Source organism: Numenius arquata, chromosome 2 (assembly GCF_964106895.1).
Source record: "Numenius arquata chromosome 2, bNumArq3.hap1.1, whole genome shotgun sequence".
NCBI classification, from domain to species: domain Eukaryota; kingdom Metazoa; phylum Chordata; class Aves; order Charadriiformes; family Scolopacidae; genus Numenius; species Numenius arquata.
The window spans coordinates 89,874,250-89,894,325 of record NC_133577.1 but is presented as its reverse complement, the minus strand read 5'-3'; the positions used below and the strand labels follow the sequence as shown (position 1 = coordinate 89,894,325).

The 20,076-nt window shown below is 37.0% G+C and overlaps 1 protein-coding gene across 3 annotated transcripts in view; it reads left to right on the top strand.

The window, feature by feature from the left end:
• NAV3 (neuron navigator 3) overlaps window positions 1–20,076 on the top strand; it is a 270,214-nt gene that overhangs the window by 238,667 nt on the left and 11,471 nt on the right. Inside the window, exons 23-33 of one of the 3 annotated variants that reach the window (XM_074168207.1) lie at window positions 2,007–2,090; window positions 3,718–3,829; window positions 5,123–5,244; window positions 5,820–5,840; window positions 7,007–7,179; window positions 9,712–9,777; window positions 10,892–11,045; window positions 14,021–14,195; window positions 18,095–18,192; window positions 18,866–18,961; window positions 19,307–19,475. In XM_074168207.1, coding sequence (XP_074024308.1) covers window positions 2,007–2,090; window positions 3,718–3,829; window positions 5,123–5,244; window positions 5,820–5,840; window positions 7,007–7,179; window positions 9,712–9,777; window positions 10,892–11,045; window positions 14,021–14,195; window positions 18,095–18,192; window positions 18,866–18,961; window positions 19,307–19,475 — 1,270 coding nt within the window. The remainder of the gene's footprint in view (window positions 1–2,006; window positions 2,091–3,717; window positions 3,830–5,122; window positions 5,245–5,819; window positions 5,841–7,006; window positions 7,180–9,711; window positions 9,778–10,891; window positions 11,046–14,020; window positions 14,196–18,094; window positions 18,193–18,865; window positions 18,962–19,306; window positions 19,476–20,076) is intronic. The other 2 variants (XM_074168208.1, XM_074168209.1) reach the window with 2 other exon arrangements.

The following is a 20,076-nucleotide window of genomic DNA, read 5'->3' as shown; positions in this document are numbered from 1 at the left end:
AGTGAACTCCATTAGTTCCCTGTTAAATACATGTCATAAAGAGACATTTGGCTCTAATTGTAGTAGTGCATCTACTTTGTCTCTGATTGTGTTCTGGGTCACTGGTCATCGTCTTTGGAATTAAAACACAATAAATTAGTCTGGATATTTTTAATATGTAGCTAATTTTTAAAGTGAAAAGGAAGTTTCAAAACTAGTTACTTTTATCAGAGAAATGGAGTAGTGAAAACAATCAAAGGGTGTAGTTTCCAAACAAGCTAGAATAACTTTTTATCACTTGATAGGTTTCAGACGGGCATTTAACACGTATTCCAAGTTAATTTTATTTAAATTTATAACTTCAAGAGTAAAGCAATTACAATTACTAATTAATCCTTAAGAAATTGCATATGTATCTAGTCCTATGTATATCAAAAGTTAGTCCCTGGGGTTTCTATCCTTTACCAAAAGAATTATCCCTAAGGCATCCCTGCAGATGCAGAAAGCAGGTGGATTGACCACTATACTCATAAGAAATTAAATAAATTATTTACTAATAATATATTTTACAAGGCATAAACTTGTAGTGAGTTTAATAAGTATAAAAGGAGTTTACAAGATACTGAAATGTTTATAGCAATCCGAGATTATTTACAAAATACAAAAGCCACTTATCAGTATAACAGCTCTGAAGTAGAGACACAGAAGTGGGCCACTATTATATATATGATAATCTCTTTTTATTTGAAGTATAATATGCAGAGCAGTGTGGCAAGAAGCTCTTTTCCTTTTCCTGAAGTGCATAACAGAATCCTTTTTGGACCATGTCTTTTTCTGATTATGCCTCAGATTCTGTACAACCACATACATTTGAACAATTTCAACTATGCTTGTACAAGCATGCAAATCTGTAACTGAAAATTTGCCAGGCACTCTGTGTGCCGGTACTGCTATAATAAAAAATTTTCTCAGTGAAGAAGCTCAGTTAATCCATTTGTGCATATAAATATGTTGTTTGTGAGTTATACATCCAAGTGTATTGTGGTGACTATGTTTGAAAACTTCGCCTATTACTGCTTTAGAGACGGTAAAGAGAAAATAAGTATTTCCTTCTGCTTTCACTATTTGGCATTGTGAGAGGAATGGATGGAATTTTATGGAATTTCATAAAAGTTAAATTCTTACTTTCCCTTGGCTGTACAAGTTGGCTTAGCTTGTTAGTTTCTTTATGATCACTTGCCCTTCTTTGCCTGCAAAACTTGATTAGTTAGAAAGAAGTTAGAACCAATGGAGAGTTGATGTATTGTTTGTATATATTTTGCTTGCACAGAGTATGGGGTGAATGTTTTTAGAAAATAATATGAAGCTTTAATTTTTTAAAAACTTTTAATCAGTTTCAACATTATTGCTTTTCTTATTGAGAAGTAGGACTTCCAGTTTTAAAGATTGTGCTTTATATATACAATTGCACACACTTATAAATATTATGTTTATAAGTTTTTTATTAAGTTTATACACACAACACATCCACATATATATAATCAATATAAGATGAATATGCTAAGTACTGACCTTTTATAAAACTAACTGTGATATTTTTTGTTTGAGTCTTAAGATCCCTCTGGAGTGTTTTATTTGTGAGGTTAAAACTTACCTTTTAAGATAAAGTACTTGAATTTCCATTTTGAAGGGTTCAGTAATTGAAAATAATTACTCCTTGACTTCTGTTTGGGAACAGACTTCTTTTGGCCATTGTATAAGGAAACTCAAAGCAGGGCATTAAATCCATAATTCGTTTCCAGGCAGAGATACTTCAGCTAATCTCCTTGGGGGGCTGAAGAAGCCTGAGGAACACTGGGCTCTATTGGCTGCTTCACCTGTCTAAGTTAGCTGAGTCTGAGTTTAAAACTGATAGAAAAGAGCTGCATAAGATGAGCTTGGAGGGAAAAAATATTTATAAAAGACAAATAGATATGGGAAAATTGTCCTATTGTCACAATGAATGTTGTCTTCTGTTTCTTTCACAGGCTCACCTAGTAGCAGCTTTTGAAAAAAGCTTGGGAAATATGACCGGCCGATTGCAAAGTCTAACAATGACAGCTGAACAAAAGGTATGTTTACAAAAGCAGATGATTTAATGTGGAAAACAGTCAGCAGATTATATTAGAGTTTTGTTTAAAAAATACTGAAAGGAAACAGGGACAGCTGTGATAGTAAGACAGACATCTTTTTTTAATGGCTGTCACGATCAAATCTTCATAAAACTCCAAGAGAATTGAGCTGTGCAGCATCAGGTTTATGCAGACAATATCATAGAATAGCTTGAAGATAAAATCTTTCGTTTCCAGATTTAATTAAAACATACGCAACTCTAGGTTTAATCTCTACTGAAAAATCCCGTAACAGAGACTGATCATAACCTGCTGGAGTACTTCATTCCAGCCTGCTACTCTTGTCAGAATAATAGAATTATGGGAAGGGAAGAACTTTAAGTAGAGAAAAATGACTCCATTCAGAGAGTTAATGCAGGTTAGGTATCCTATTCATGAGAAAACAGTTTTGGTTTTCACTGTGCTGTTTTGACTATTGGGGAAAAAAATCTAAACCTGAAAGGTAGTAAATTTAATGTGAGTCTTTGTACCAAGCTCAGGATTAAGAGGTTGCTTAGCACCTTCCAGGATTGAACTTCATCAACTTCCTGCCCTTTTTCATTTTGAGCAGTATCCTATAGACAGAAAGGCCTCGTTGAGCCAAACTGTGAAAGAAACTGTATATCAGTGAGTTATTAGTCACCACTAGTCAGTGTAGTTTTCTATAAAAATAACATTTCACAGTCTGTTTGAGCACTAACAAATAAAATATGGTGAGACTCATTATGAATAGGATAGAATATACTTGTGTTGCTTGCTTTTTTCATCTTCAGCAAAAAAAAACCAGTGGCATTTTCTCAAAAAAAACACCTTTTAACTATTTAACAAAGCATAATTTCCCTCAGAACGTTTTCTTTCCAGAAGAGGTTAAGCAGTGACATTGAAACAGATCATCTCCAAGCTTCTTTCCCAAAAGATTTGGAACATGTTATTTTCCTTCTCTTCTTTTCTCTGTTGTTGAGGTTGAATTCCTTTAATGCTCATTACATAAATGCAGGCTGGAAGGACAGGTTTAATGCAGCAGTAATAAAAGCATTTTTTAATTAAAATTGGCTGTGCATTCTAATACAGAACTTCCTGCACTCAAGTGGAGTAATTTTACTTCAACTTGTAGGACAGTTGCCATTTAACAGGATTTTTAAAAATTTAGTTATTATTTAGCAAGTTAAATCTTTTGAAAAATACACAAATTCAGGTTGAGATTCATCCATTAAACAGTAGCCTCACATACTAAGGGAAGTAATTTAAATGATTTTATTATCTTTTGCAATAAAATTGTTGTATTTCTCTTAACTTTGTAATGAGTATTTAATTGAGACCCTTTATAGACTAGTCTTTATTTTAAAAGTTTTATTTTCCTTAAAAATAGGATGCTCACTTTTTATAGAGTAAGTGAAAAAGAATATGTTAGTTGAGTTTAATATCTTTAGAGAGAAAATATGCATTCTACTTAGTTGTTGCCTTTACGTTCACCCAAGCAGTCCCATGAACTTTGGTTTGACCACTCTTATGTTGTCTTTTTTTTTTTAGCTTAGACAAACATTGTTTTTGTGCCATATATTTTGAGCTCTCTTTGCTCTTCCCACAGGAATCTGAGCTTATAGAGCTAAGGGAAACCATTGAAATGCTGAAAGCCCAAAATTCTGCTGCACAAGCTGCTATTCAAGGAGCCTTGAATGGTCCCGATCACACCCACAAAGGTATGTTTTCGTTACTATTAAAATAAATGCAGAGTTTCTCCATGGAAAAAAGCTAAGTCACTGCTTTTCTGTTGTTTTGGGGACTCTGTTGCAAGGGCAAGCACATTCTGCAGTGCATGGTAGGCATACTTGTGGTATTTCCAGAGCTGGAAACCTCGCGTGAGCTTCCTGTTTGCCAGAGTTCCTGGAGCCTTGTTTTCTCTGAACTGGGTGGTCAGGAATTGATTGCTGGGTGTCAAGAGTTAACCCCATCGCTGCAGTTGTATATTGAGGTACACCCAAGACACTAGTGAAGTCTTATGACGGTTATAGCTTTAAAATCCAGTGTAAGTTGTACCTCTGAAAATCTGTGTACTTGTTAAGAGATGGTCTAACAACAGCTCAGCTCCTTCACGAGGTCCTAAATCAGTGCAGGAAAGCAGGCATTTTAAATTTCAGATTCTGAATTAATTTGTCATTGCAGTTAGGCAGATGTCACATGATAAATATATACTTCAAAAGTGCCTCTTGATAAGCAACAGCATAGGAATTACTTGAAGAAAAAAATAACAGCAGCATTGATTTTTGACAGTGTCATTGATCTTTCTTTAAAGAGGTCATTATTTAGATGTTTGCCTTAAGGTCGTTTCATTGCATGACTTCAGTATAGCAAAGCTAACTTCTAGGAAGTAAAAAATAATCTAAAAAGTGATTTCCCGTGGTATTAGTGAGTATGTTCTGCAAGAATATTTTCCAGTGATTAAGATATAGTTATCAGAGACTTTTAAGAAATAGAAACTCAAATGCCTCACCAACCATTTCTAATATTCTCCACTACTTAGTTATTTTGTTTCGTTCATTTTTAATAAACTCCTGCCTGGCTATTTCCATCATGGTATATTAGAAAGTAGCGTCTGAACACTGATTAGGCCTGCTACAAGTCACGTAGCGCCTATACTCCTCAGGAAAAGAACCATAGTACATGTGATAGCAGTAAGTCAAGTAATCCGTCTGTAACAGAAACTGCGTAGCTATGAGGACCTGCATAGATTGCTGTGTAAGGTCATTGCCTTCATGCCAATGAGACCCCAGTTTAGAGAAGCTCCTGAGTGTTAAGCTAATTGTATGCATCCCCATTGACCCTCAAGTGGTTTCTCACAGGCTGCAATAGCTTGAATCCGAGCCACTGCAAGCATCAATGACATTTATGTTCACTTAGGCTCCCTTTGTGGAGGAAGATGCTACATAAATACAAGAATGATTATTATATTGAAACAGAGACAGATGGATTTCACTGTAATTTCTTCTCTTTAGATTTACGTATAAGGCGGCAACATTCTTCAGAAAGTGTTTCCAGCATCAACAGCGCTACAAGCCATTCAAGCATTGGCAGTGGTAATGACGCTGACTCCAAGAAAAAGAAAAAGAAAAACTGGGTAAGTGCTCAGCAGGTTTAAACCTATCTTTTAGATATTATGTCATTTCCTAGTGCCTGAGTAGCATAATGGTCCGTTCCATCTACAATATTCTTGTGGGGCCAGACAGATACATAGCAATTCACATGTATCCATACTGTGACACTAGCAGCAAACTACAAATTGTTGAATATCAGCTGGGAATTATTTGCATAAGTCAGGATAAATAAAAAAGAATTAAAATAGCTGTTATGACCAAAACCATCTCTGGGCCACATTGAAACTCTGATTTTTCTTCAGTCAGAGTTCGATTCAAAGGCTTGGCTTAAATATGTTAACCAGCTATGAAGGGAGTTGAAATCTGTTAAGAATTCTCATGTAAAAGTAGTACGATGTTTAAAGAAATTAAGATGCTTCTCAACTGGAACACACAAATACCAGAGTTCTAAGGGTTTAATCGAATACTTTCAGTAAATAATCGGAAAATATGTTTTTATTGTTTTAAAAATATTACCTGCATAAACATTTGTTTTAAAATACTGCTCAGCCTTCATTCCCTTGATTTGTAATTCCACACTCTTTCATGTTTCTGCAAGGTGAACTCTAGAGGAAGTGAGGTGAATATAAACCATGGAAAATTTGGCATGCATCTATAAAGAACCCTATCTTGGCATGATTGCTATTTATTTTGGCAGTAGGCTTTTATACTTTCTAAAAACAGATTATCCTGTATGTCTTCGCAGTTTGTCTCTATTCATTTTAATCTCAAAGTTTAGACTATAGAAAGGGGGAGTGTAGCCAAAATCCATTTCTTTCTTGTTAGATATCATGAGCTGAAAAGGACTTAAATAATGTTTTCCTGATCTGTGGTCACACTCCCCGCTCTCGAAGTATATCACAAAAATAACATGTTTGAATACCTCATTTTTTATAGAAGAACCAGTTTGTCATTGAGTTCTACACAATTTTAATCAGAACAATTTTCTGAAAACAAAAACCAACCACGTTTTTCCTAAGATGAACAACTTCTGTATTTAGATAAAGGTATCAACAAATGGGCTAGTTGAAATTTACTGCAGACAAAACTGTTGTCATCTTGGCTCCTGAAATAAATGGCTCTTTGGCTATTCTGTCCCTTTTCAATACTGGGTAAGAGCTTCTAGAGGGAAAAGGCAATGCTTGTACGTTCAGAGGTCTTACTACTCTAAAGGAAACTGCAGCAAAGAGTATATACCTTTCAGCTAACATTCTTCTCAGCAGTACAACAAAGCAAGCCTCATGTCCCAGCTTAAATCCTCTCGCTTGTGATCCAACCCATAGCATTTGCATAGTTTGACCATTCAAATTTTTAATGGGGATAGTAAATTGGCAACCCAGTAAATTGGACTTGTCTTTTGATTTCAGCATTTACTAGCAGCAGGTTCTGCCTGTACCTAGATGCAAAGTGGTTATTTAAAGCCAACCCTTGAAGGGAATGCCATTGGAATGGGATTCCACTGGGGCTTAATGGTTTTAAATGAGCACCCCTCTCCCATAGCCATACCACTCGGTCCTGCACTTTTTCCATAGCATTACGTTTGCGCTGCGCTGGATTAATAAAGTCAAAACAAAGCACTGTATCATGTTTTTAGAGATACTGTGTTGCATATGTTAATACCTTGCTTCTGTATACTGACCTCAGGCAGTGGCTAGGATGGCATCTGCAAACTAACTCTTCGAAACATGAGCTGCACACAAATTGCCATGACAAGGAAAATGATCTTACTCTATGTTTGTTTTCCAGCTAAGAAGCTCTTTCAAACAGGCCTTTGGAAAGAAGAAGTCCACCAAGCCCCCTTCCTCACATTCGGACATAGAAGAGCTGACAGACTCCTCTCTTCCTTCATCACCCAAATTGCCCCACAGCTCAGGAGAGTGTGGGGCAACGTCAATGAAACCATCACAGTCAGCATCTGCGTAAGTCTCTCTGTTGGCAAACCTTTCTTCCCAAATGGGATGGACTATGAAACAGCCCTTCTCAGGTGTGGCTATTTGCAGTTCCAAAACCAACGCCAACAGCCGTGATCTTTTAATCTTGTGCTCCATCCATTTGCCAGATTTCTCGTGATTTCTCCATTTAAACACTACTTTTCCAACAGCTCTTTCATAGGTCATTGCTTCCTCCTTTCACAGCCTTTATCTAAAATCATCTAGCAGTTCAAACTTCTTTCCAAATGCATATCCAAAAGCTTTGTTGTGCTCTCCCTGCAGCGTTAACAACTTTATCATATGCACTTAGTAAAAGCCAAACATTACGGTTGCCTTTCTTCATAACATACTAAAAATGTAATTTTATTTTCCAGGTAGCTATGTATTTTTACAATATAGTCATCCCTTCTGTTATTATTTTATCTACTTTCTAGCTACTAATTTATATAATTTTTAATCTATTTCCCCTCCTTTATCAGCTTGGATTTTTTGTGGGATTTTACCTTTATTTTTTATTCAAATCACCATCCTTAAGGTTTCGGGACTGAGAACAAGTCATCAGTAAAAAGCTGTCCCATTTCTTCATTATTTTTTGGATGTCAAATATATTCTTCTTAGAGAGTTCTCAGCTCCCATTCATATTATTCTACCTATTTTTTTGCATTCTGCTAAACTCAAAACTTTTTCCAGTTTGAGGAAACCAACCTCTTTGAACCAACAAATGCATACTACAGATTCAGCCTTACTTTCCTTGTCCTAATTAAGAATAATCAGGTCACAACTACCCTTCCTTAAAGCACCCGGGGAATTCTAGTCTCATGACTGATTACTGAGCTTTAGAATAGAATTTCCCTGCATTAAGTTAGGTGCCTTTTAGGATTAACTTTTTATAGACTCTCATGATTTTTATATACTAGGTTTAGGAGTTTGATAGCAAATATTCCCACAAAAGAAACACCTCCACAATAAATATTTTTCTTTCCTCACATTCCTTACAGACTAGAGAGGAATAACTCATCTAGATCTCTAGTTTTCTTGGGGTTTTTTTATAGGAAGCTCACATTTTTATGGTTTCAGGTATATGTGTGATTTGGGAGGAGGATTTCTACATGTTTGGGACCCTTGAGTCTCATTTGTTATCAACTTAAAAATCACTAGTAAAAGCCTTAATAGAAACTGCCTGAACTTAAAAACATTTTTATACTACAAAATTATTTACTAATGAGTTACAGATCTGCTCTCATAACCTTATCCTGTTTCCTTTCTGCCAGCCCTGCTTTTTTCTCTGCCTTTTTGACTTGCTCTCTAGAAGTACTGGTGCTTCCAGAATTTATCAAGGGCAAAACTACTTATCTAGTCTTTCATCCCAAGCTCTTCCCATGGCTATTTGGTCTCTGAGCCTTAACTTCCTAAATTCTTTTCAGTTCACAGCCTCGTGATTCTTCCTCCATAACATTTTTAAACAATGATCTTTCAGATTCTATTATTGCATTTTTATTATTGTGACCTTTCTACACAGTATAACATAGATTCCTTCCACAGAGAGATCACGTGAAATATATTTATTTAGATTAATTTCCTTGTCTGTTATACTGATAATGTTACTTTCTTTGGAAGACTTGGTTTTTCCATTGCATAATTTAAACTTCTGTCAGCTTCAAGACTTTTCATAATTGTCAGCAGCCTCTCTTCAAAGATCATGAGTCACTTACTCCTTCTACTCAAAGCAAACTATTGATTTAAAAATCCTGAGATTGCAACAAGAAAGAAAAAGTAAAACTCCTTCTTTCTAACTACTTTGAACCTTTGGCTGAAGTCTGATCAGGTTTCTGAGCCTCTTCCTGTGAGTGCCCAGGAATGCTAACTTATCTTTTTGGTTTTCTTTCTTTTGATAAGGTCTCATCTTCTTATGTAATTTTATGGTTGTAGGAACTGAGTGTTGAAGAGCTCAGGAATCTGCAAAAGAGAATTCATTTCATACTTCCTGCTTCCATTTTGCTTATCTTACCAGTCTAGACAGATTTTCCTGCCTCTTCCAGAAGCATAGCCCTGCTTTCTGGTACATTTTTGTCTTCTTTAAAGTTGGCTTGACAAGGTCTTTTTGTCCATCCCTTCTCAAGATGTACTGCAAAAAGGCCAAAAAGAAAATAGGCAGCAAATACATGTGACTTCCCAGTTGCCCAGGTTGTTGTATGAGATGATATATGCATGTAAATAAATTTTATTTTCTTATTTGGTTAGCATAGGTATGGGCATATCAAACCATGAACTGTATCATAATATTTGGAAAAAAACCCTAGTGTATGCCTTTATTCATTTTCACTCATGCTTAAAATATTTGTGCATGTTGTGACTGATACTCATTATTTTCCTTCTTCAATTTGCCATATTTTTTATTTGCCATGAACTTCTTCATCTCCCTTTTGCTTACGCTTTCTTTATATATTTTCTTGACCTCATGTTCTAAACCATTACCTTTACTTTCTTCCAATTGCATCTGTCTAATACATGTGTGTGCAGGTCATCTCTAGTCTGGGCACCAAAGAAAAGGCAAAACGGTCAAGTGATCTACAAGCATAGATCCCGGTAAAATTGAGTGTGGGGCATGGAGTTGTATACCCAACTGCTGACCTGAAGAGTGCTGCATCTTCTTTCCCAAAATGCATTTGCATGCATTCTGGCAATTAAAAGTTGACCTCGGTTTCTTGTTTGTATATTAGTAGTAATAATCCGAATAATAATACTTATTACTATAAAATATTTTTCATATTTAAATTGTTCTGCAAATATTAACTATTTATAGTGACAGTAATAAAGAACAAATAACATTTAGTGACTGAAAATATTGCTTAGTGTAACAACATAGCCAAAATTCAGTGGTTAATTTTCTACCGGTTCTGTTATACAACGGAACTAGGTCTGATGATGATACAGAGAAGCAAAACAGTCTAACATGAGAACTGGATAGCTGTGGGTCCCTGGGCCAGTCATGTTTTGATCTTTTCTCACAATATAATGTTTTTTTCCCTTAGAATTAATGGTCATGAAAAATAATCACACAGTAATTATTTTTAATCCGGTATTTAAGAGAAAAAAAACCAAAGAAACAAACAAACAAAAAAACAACCAGCATGATTTCAGATACCATACGTTACCAAATGACAGAGTATAGGCAAAAAGTCAACCATCACAAAATGAAATGATTACATATCAAAATCTTTAGAACATGAAATCAAGGACTGTCTCTTTGTGTCCTGTTCAAAGCAGGGAAAGCTGTTGTTGCCTAACAGATAAAAAATATCAGTAGCACAGTTTAATCAGCATACTTCAGTTCTGACTATTGCTTAGGAGAATCATGACCTTTGCACCAAAGAAATGATGCAGATATAAAATCAAATTAAAATGAATGGATGATACACACTGAAAAAAAAGATTTCTGAAAAGTTTTTCACAACTTTTATTCACCATGGTGAACTAAGCTGGAAAGGTATAAAGCAAGCTGATCATTTCATCTGGAGAGGGCTTTTTCCTTTTTTAATTTGCAATTTGAGCCTTTTCATGTTTCTTTTATAAGATTCTTTCTTCACTCATAGGTTTCACCAGCAGCAAGCATTTTCTGTACTTTGATATTTAGTAATGACATTGCTTTGGGGGGGAGAACCTTCCTTTAATCTCTTGCCTGTTTCCTGCTCCCCTTTAGGATCTGTGAGTGCACAGAGGCAGAGGCTGAAATTATTCTTCAGCTAAAGAGTGAGCTGAGGGAGAAAGAGCTAAAATTAACGGACATTCGTCTTGAAGCTCTCAGCTCTGCACACCATCTGGATCAGATTCGGGAAGCCATGAACCGCATGCAGGTCAGTGCAGTAGCTTAAGTGATGACAAGGGTGCACCCCAAAGGTATGTCTGGTGTATTTTCTTTCCCAGTATTTTGTTTCAGGTACCAAAAAAATGTCGATACAATGTAAATTGCTAGATTGACAGTGCTTCCAAAGGATAGACATGATAATTGTTTGCCTTATAATAATGATGTTCTTAGCTTTTATATTAATAGCTAAAATGTGTTTAAGAGATATGGATATAATCCCTGCCTAAAGGATATTTGTTATTGAAACCCTATATCTGGGGAAAAGCAACATGACAGACAAGCAGATCAAGAAGTCATTTCTACAGAGCTTTAAATCCTTGGGCTGGGGGATTAGTGGGAGAGTGTTGGGGTTGTATGTGCGTACTCTCTCATCATTTCTGATTCCTGACCCAGTCATGGCTTGCCAAAGCAAAGAATGTAAAATTGAACTGAATTTTTGTATCCAGCATCACTAAAATTTCTCTACATTATTTTGTGACACTGCTCCAAATCCTTCCTGAATACATTTTTCATCAGAAGACTTCCCCTTTCATGAGGCTGAAAGGATGCAGAAAGAATAGCAGTGTTCTTCAGTGGAGCATGGAGCTTTATGGGTCTCAGCTCTGTTGCCCACATTCAAGTGTCATGTTGGGTGCCCAAAAGTATCTACAACATCCACACAGTATGACATAGGTCCTTCAGTAGATCTGGGCCCTTCTGGAATGACAGGTGAGATACCTAGGACATCCTTGAAGGCTCTAAACTTCTATTTGGGAAACAGAATCAAGGCCATGGGGTGGGGATTCAGGTTGCGACTAGGACAGCTACATTTAGATGTCTAGGTATGAGCTAGGTGATAAACTCCTGTTATAGTGAATTTAGTCCTGCAGTAGTGGGGCCTAGAGAGCTATCCTAAAATCATCCTAAGATAGGTATAGAGGGTGAAACTGAGTTGAGTATAGGCACCTATTACCCTTTTAACCAGCCTCAGGTATTTGCATCTGCAGAGGACTTGTAGGTGTAGCATGCTACCTGTGGAAGACCATATTTACAATGACACTGAAAACCCACATTTACACAGCTGAATCCAGCCCCAGTGGCTTGTCAGCTGAATTGCTCTGCACTGGGAGCTTAGGTCAGGTGCACCTGTGGGCTGTTTTGTATAGATGTCCACAGCAGCTGATTTCATAACTACCAAATTCAGGATGCTTGCTGTCTTTTCTAGACCTCTTTGTTTATACCATGCCTATAGCAGTCTCAGGCACACCTTTAAACATCTATGCTACCTGCCATCCACCAAGGTGCTCACACCACTAGGTGCCAACATTACTATAGGGTATTTGGCAAAACTTCAATTAGGGGGAAGAATAAGCAAAAACTGGTCTGTAAATATGGGTTTCAATTGTCCAGACATAAGTAAAGCATTTGATCTGGAGCCAACAAAATTTTTAGGAACTGTAAGGGATAGAATACAGTTAATTGCAATGGTGGAGAACAGGACATGAAGGCTTATCAACTGATAACAGTCTTACACTGGGATATGAGTGCCTAAACCAGGTGAACTCCCTGGAGAGAGGAGTCTGCTGTAGTCACAGGCCTCCAAGGTTTGAATTTCACAGAAGCTGGACAGAGGCGACTAGTTCAGATGCCATTGCTGGTTAATTGCCACTTCTTCTGAAGTTTTCCCAAAAGGATAGGAGTTGCCTTGGAGTTGCCAAACTGTGACATTTTGGAGAACTGAGGAGGATTGGTAAAGGGAAAAAGTAGGATTGGCGAGAATAATATATGAATATTGTGTGTATTCAAAACACCTTAAAAATCTAAAGCTCAGCTGAATGGAAGACCGCTAAGAGTTGTGTAATTAATCAACATAAATTGCAGAGTAGATGGAGATGGCATGACTCATTTCACCATAGCTCCTGATTTGAACCTCAGGCTAAACTGGTGCATTCATGTATTACCTTCTGTCACTATTTTGCTGGTTTGTCCCTTCCTTTTCATTATCTCCTCAACTTTGCCTATATGATCTAATCTTTTTGTAGCTGTTGCAGGGGTTTTTGTGATGCTATCCCTTATGTTTTTACTCGTATAATGTAGCTGTACAGCCTTCATAAAGAACAGGACTTTTAGCAGAGTGTTAGTGAATGTGGAATTAAATTTGATGTGCAAAACCATCTGCAAGAATAAGCAGTTGCTTTGTACTGTGCTTCATGAAGCGACTGAAAGCTAGATTTAGTCGGTACCGGGCTGTTCTCAGACTAAGTTTTCATTTTATTATTGTACATTCAATAATCACTTGGCACCACAGAGGATTTAGCTAAAAAACATTCCGAGTTGTTCTAATTCATCTGTCATTGTATGTTTTCATCAAAGAGGGTTTGCTGGCCGTTATGTGAACAATCCCATGTTTGAATGATCAAAAAGTCTTATCTGATAGCAAGAACGGTTATGAAACTGTTAAACTATCCGTTTCTAACTGTCCAGTTTTAATTTTGTTTTTCCGCTGTGGAGTTACTGCTTACATTTTACATTCAATAGCAGTGATAATTTTCTGTGCCTTTAGAAACATTGGCATATCCAAGTTTTTAGCAATAATTCCTTAACTGGAATTATTGTTACCTAAGATATTTGGCAATATAAAGTAGCTTATAAAACTGGGGATAGCTGGGAAAATTTTCACCAGACTTGCATTATGGTCAACTGTACAACAAACATGGAAACTTGAAGCTTTTGTTGTTTAGGAACTGTCTTGAGGCAAAAGCTAAAACAAGGTTATAGGGTTTTTTTCCCTTCATTTCAGAAGCGAAGGCAATCCAGTTTTTACTGACTGCATTATACTTCTGATATGTAGTGCTACATACTGCTGTGAAAGTGGTAAACCAGTTAGCTCTTGCAGGCAAACAGCAAGCAGCAGAATAGTCACCCTCAGTGGCTTTCCAAAAGAATAACCTTCTGTGCTTTTATGTTACTATCTTTCAAATACAGAATGAAATTGAGATATTGAAAGCTGAAAATGATCGTTTAAAGGCAGAGACTGGAAATAGTGGAAAGCCTGCTCGGCCGCCCTCAGAGTCTTCAAGCAGCACATCATCTTCTTCATCACGGCAGTCGTTAGGACTTTCTCTGAACAATTTAAACATCACAGAATCTGTTACATCAGGTAAACATGCCTCAGCAATTAGTAAGAATTTATTATTTTCACCCTCTTAATGGACCACGTATAAGAGGCATGCCTGAAAATTAAAATGCCTCATATCACTCAGGTAAACATCAGATATACAATCACTAATGGAGATGAGGAAGAAGCTGGCAGGTGTTTCTCAAAATGTAGCTTTTCGAAGGCTCTGAATAATAGTAACAGACTGTTACGTTTGCTTAGTTCCTAGCTATGATACTCTCTACTTACCTAGTTTACAATACCCTTTTGTCGTCTAGTTTACAATTTATTTGAAAAGGACAGTATCTGTAGTAGTATACTTGACAACTCTATAGATATATTCTCTTGTCCCTGTGGGATAAATATGAGCGTAGTACATGGAACTTTCTTTTTATCATTCAGTTAGCTCCCTTAATTTCATATTTGCATCTGGGACAGAAAGTGGTCTCAGTTAGTTTTATGCATTACATTTTTTAATGTGATATAGCTAGTTAGCCTATGTTGGACCAAATCACCATTTATCACAGGAGCCAAATCCCGCCTGGCTTATCAAGCACTCTCATTGTGTTCAGTGAATGAGAGAAAGCAAGGAGAACTTTGGTCCGCATCCTGAACATTAATATTTGATTACTTTCCATGCCATGGAGTTTATGATAATAAGCCTTCTACACTTGTTTAGATAATGTAGCCAAGAAACAGAAGTGCTGTCTCTAACATTAGAACCAGGAGCAGAGCAGAAGCAAAGCAGGGCTCATTAGCATAGACTCCACAGAAAGTATAATGCAATCTCTGGAAGCAATAAAGATGTGGCTAATAATTGTAGAAAGAGTCTAGGCAAGAGTACAACTGGGAATGTGCCAAACTGCCTATAATTTGCATTGGCAGTTAGTTGTATTATCTTGCCAGTCATTGATTACATGGATATTTGAATATTTCTTCTGGTTAATATCAAATTTTATATGAAATTTGATATATTTTTTATTTACATTCCAGCCTACTTTTTTGCCAGGTTTAACTTTAAGCGTGGATGAGCCTGAGCTGGGCCTCAGTATACAATGAAGTGTTGCAAAAACAGGGCGAAAAATCTTTAACTATGGTTCCTGCTCACACATCCACACACATAAAAAAAATAAAATAAAAACCAGAACAGACTTTTTTGCAAAAAGGCAATTGTAGAATCTCTTTCATGAGCAGCAGCTATGAGCACTTTATCGCTTGGCACTAACTCTGTCTAGATACAGGAATAAACATAATATAAGCTTTATATAATTTTCTGTGTTATTGGTTCTAAACGTTTTTCTAGCATGCAAAGTAATTACTTCTGGTTATAAGAAATTAAAGAAGTAAGGGTGCCTAATGAGGAGTGGAGGATTTCATTTGATTATGAATTCAGCCTTTTTGATCACTGTGATTATCATTTTGTTGCTGTGCCAGAGAACTTGGAAGGGTGAAAACCTCCTACCAAGCCTTGTGGGATTTCTGCGGCAGCTGGAGTGCTATTGAACAAAAGTCCCTGAGATACAAAGAGGTTAATCATGCTGGGGACTAAGCTGAGAGAGACAACGAGGGCTTTGGCTCATCATATTAAAAAATGCCATGGCACTTCCTGGAAGACCAGGGTCTCCAAATTAGAATCATAGAATCATAGTATCAACTAGGTTGGAAGGGATCTTTAAGATCATCTAGTCCAACCATCAACTTAACTCTGATAAAAAAACATCACTAAACCATGTCACTAAACACTATGTCAACTTGTCTTTTAAATACCTCCAGGGATGGTGCCTCAACCACTTCCCTGGGCAGCCCGTTCCAGTGCTTAATAACCCTTTCAGTGTAATAATTTTTCCTAATATCCAATCTGAACCTCCCCTGGCACACCTTGAGGGCATTTCCTCTTGTCAAGTCACCTGTGACTTGGGAGAAGAGACCGACCCCTGCCTCCCTACAACCTCCATTCAGGTAGTTGTGTAGAGAGCGATAAGATCTCCCCTCGGCCTCCTTTTCTCTAGACTGAACAACCCCAGCTCCCTTAGCCTCTCCTCATAAGACTTATTCTCCAGACCCCTCACCAGCTTCATTGCCGTAAATGACTGTGGCCATCTGGAAATGCCCAAAGCTATCCATTGCCACTTCCTACGGGTAGGACCATCTTCTCCAGATAGGTGTGAGTGGCAAGCTGGAAAGGAGCTTGCTGATCACAGACACCTGTGTTTCAGTCAGTCAATGGAGTAAAGAGCAGCAAACAAGGACCAGTACAAGAATCTGTCTGTACTGTCTGATGAAAAGAGTGCTAGACCTCAGACAAGAAGTGAGCAAGAGCCACCAAAGGACACCTAAGCAGGAGGTGTGGCAGGAGGTAAATAAAGCACTTAGCACCACCATGGAATTAGACCCCCTTGGGCATCGTCTCAGCCCCTCATGTCAGTGAGAGGGAGAGTGGAATTTTTTTCTAGCCACAGAGTGGTTCCTCATTCCTTAAGATTTACAGAAGAATGTATATAAAAGGCTACATGAGGGTCATTTAGAGATTGGAAAATTTCACAGGGGGATCAGTTCTATTGGTAATTGCCCTCAGATGAACTATGACATTATGGAAACTGTTAAGGTTTGTCAAATATGCCAAAACACAAGAAGTGAAGTGAAACATTCAGTGTTAGTGGCACAGAAAAACTGTCTGCCTGGAACAAAACAAATGCGGATTTATTTAATCTCACAACAAAAATGCTTCTTCACTCAATCAGTAAAAAGAAAAAAACAAACAACAACAACAACAACAACAAAACAACAGCAGAATCTGCTTTGTAGACCTGAGTGTAAGTTATGAAGCATTTTACATGAGGACTTTTTTTTTAATGCGTTCATTGAAGTCATATTCATAAGACTTCTTTGGTTTTGCTTTGAGCAAGTGACTGAATCTTTCTGGCACCTCATTTCATTTGGGTGAGATCTGACCTTGTGCAGACTATGACATGAAGTTAATGCTTTTCTTCAATCACCACAATAAGAATGAGCAGGATTTAGGGTAGTGGATTACTGTGCTTCCCTTTGAAGAAAATGCAAATCCAAATCTCTCCTAATTTGATAGTTTAAATGTCTAACAGTGAAATCTCTGGGAGAACTTTTAGAGGAAGACACCAGTTTTATCCCTTGCAATAAAGCTGCCAGCTCAGCCCTCAGCCAGAAAAGCATCCTCCTGCTTTCTCATTTCAGGTGTCATTGAAGAGGTAGGAATGGAGGCACAGAGCAGATAAGAATCACTCTTTACCTTCAAGAAAAATGAAACCTTTTCTTAGAGGAATAGCTGAATACAGAATCCCATATTCTGGAGGACTCCAAAGTGTTCTTCCAGTGGATACTGTTTCTAAGCCTGTATTGTGGGGGTAAAAAAGACTCTATCCACGCCATGGGTACAGAAAGTAAAGAAATCAACTGGAAAGAGAAATTAAATGCTATTTTACTTAGCAACAAACATATCAATGCAAGGATTTCTTGTTTTTCTCCTTACAACACTCTTAAGGGCACAATGAGTGCCCAAAGATATAAACTTAAGTTAGGTTTTAAACATTACTTTGTGGATGTATGGTAATTTTGAACAAATTCCAAGAAGCAAAGCAAAGGCAAGACTATAATGCAAGAATTTATTTATTTATGGATTCCCTATTCATTTCTATACGATTAAAACTCCTAATATTGCTTCAAAAATTGACAAATTGTAAGGTTTTTTTTTCATCTCCAACAGAAAAGGTGAATTAGGAACAAATCTGGATTAAAATGATTGCAAGTTGTTGTGATGGCAGCCTTACTTTTTAACCAAAAAAATCCTCTGAACAAGTATTGAACTGCTGATGTGAACATAACTGATGCAATTTGTCAGGTTGATCACTTCCCTTCTTTTATTGTAGATATTTTGTTGGATGATGTCACTAATGGAGCACTCCACAAGGAAGGTCATAGTGTGAAAATTTTAGTCACCATAAACAAGGGCTATAGTCGAGCCAAGGTAAGTTCATTAGCCAAAGGTCTAGATGCAAAATTATAACTCAGGCAAATCTTGCAGTATAGCAGCTCAACTTGTTTTAGTATTTTCAGCCAGGAACTGAAGGGAAATACCCTAAAGATAACAGCTCTCTTCTCTGTCATCCACGCTCAATACAGTTGGGCACTCTCCATAAACTAAGCTCATATGGCTTCCTTCTGCCTTTGTGGTGGCTCAGACGCTACCAATTCTCAGTTTAATTAGTAGTAGGATGTTCTGAGACTTGCTATCTCTATTTTAAAGTTGCTATAAATGAGATTTATGCCTTGGACCCCTTAGGGTGCAACTGTGAATATATTACTGAGGTAATCAATTTGGAATTGCATTGTCGTGTTTCCATGCTCTGTATTACAAAAAAATATAAATACAGTGCAACTTTTATTTATATTCAGCTCTTTATAAACACAGATGTGATCAAAGAGCAGAATAAGATACCGCGTTTCCTTGCTTATAAAGATGTACCAAAGTAATATCATCTCTACCTGTTTCTGGCACAGAGATTATTAACAAAGATGTATCCCGTTCTAAATAATGTTATTAAATAATGTTATTTTTCTTCATTGGGAAAATGATGAATCTTCATAGAAAAATAATTGCCACCATTTTCAGTCCTGTTTCCAAAAATCTTTCTTTTCAGGATCAAAAACCACATGCATATCTGATAGGATCAATTGGAGTCAGCGGAAAAACAAAATGGGACGTTTTAGATGGTGTAATCAGACGTCTCTTTAAGGTAAGATACTAAAAAATTAACTCAAGTATTAATTCAGTTTTCTTTTTCACACAAGGAAAATTCTTTATTCTTTGGGTTGTCTTGCCAAGTTTTTTGTTTTGTTTTTTGGCATATAGCTAACAGCACTATTAAACTTTATTCTTAGTGTTGCTGGGGTTTTTTTAATGATTGATTGCCTACAATCATTAAAAAAACCCCAGCAACATTAAAAATTTTGTTCTCTATTAAATATGACTGCAAGAATCTCCTTGTCGAGTGACTTCACCTGTACCAAAATATTTTCCATACTGCTTTCATTCAATAACCATTTTTATTTTTATGTCTTATGTTTTCATATAATTTCAGGAATATATTTTCCGAGTGGATCCGACTACTAGTCTGGGTTTAAGCTCTGACTGCATTGCTAGCTATTGTATAGGGGATGTAATTAGAGCCCATAGCCTAGAAGTGCCTGAGCTGCTGCCTTGTGGATATCTGGTTGGAGATAATAACGTCATCACTGTGAACTTGAAAGGTAAAACCCCAAGAATATTTTTGCAGATACTGTAGAGTTCCTCACTGCAGTCCCCCTTCCCTTCACCTGACCTTTCTGTATTTTGTCTCCAGTTCAAGGAGTCATTTATCACACAAACTCTCTGTAAGACATTGTACAATACCTATCATAGTGCAGCATTTTAAGGCAAATCTAAGAAGACCTGTCTTTCTCTGCCTTACTGCCAAATCACACCAAAGTACAAATTTCTGATTAGTGGCAAAAAACCAACCCCAAACCAGAGATTATGATGAGAAATATTTATGCCTTACCCAGTTCTGCAGGAAAAGTTCACTACATTTCAAAAGCTGCAGGGATTTGCTATTGGAGGAGAGGGGGGCCTTCAGAAGAACTATACAGACATTGATGTGACAACTGGTAACCCTTGCGGCTGTCACTTTGACCTTTTTTTTGTCATGGTTGCCTGTAGTGTCTGAAACATACATCTTTGCCTCACCGAGCCTTCTCTTCACATTTACTTTGATTTCATCTCTCCCACCCATCTTGTCCCACTACCGCCGTTTAATTTTCTTGGCCCTGTGGAAGGATATAAGCATTTCCACAGAAATGAAGCCCTTGCTAG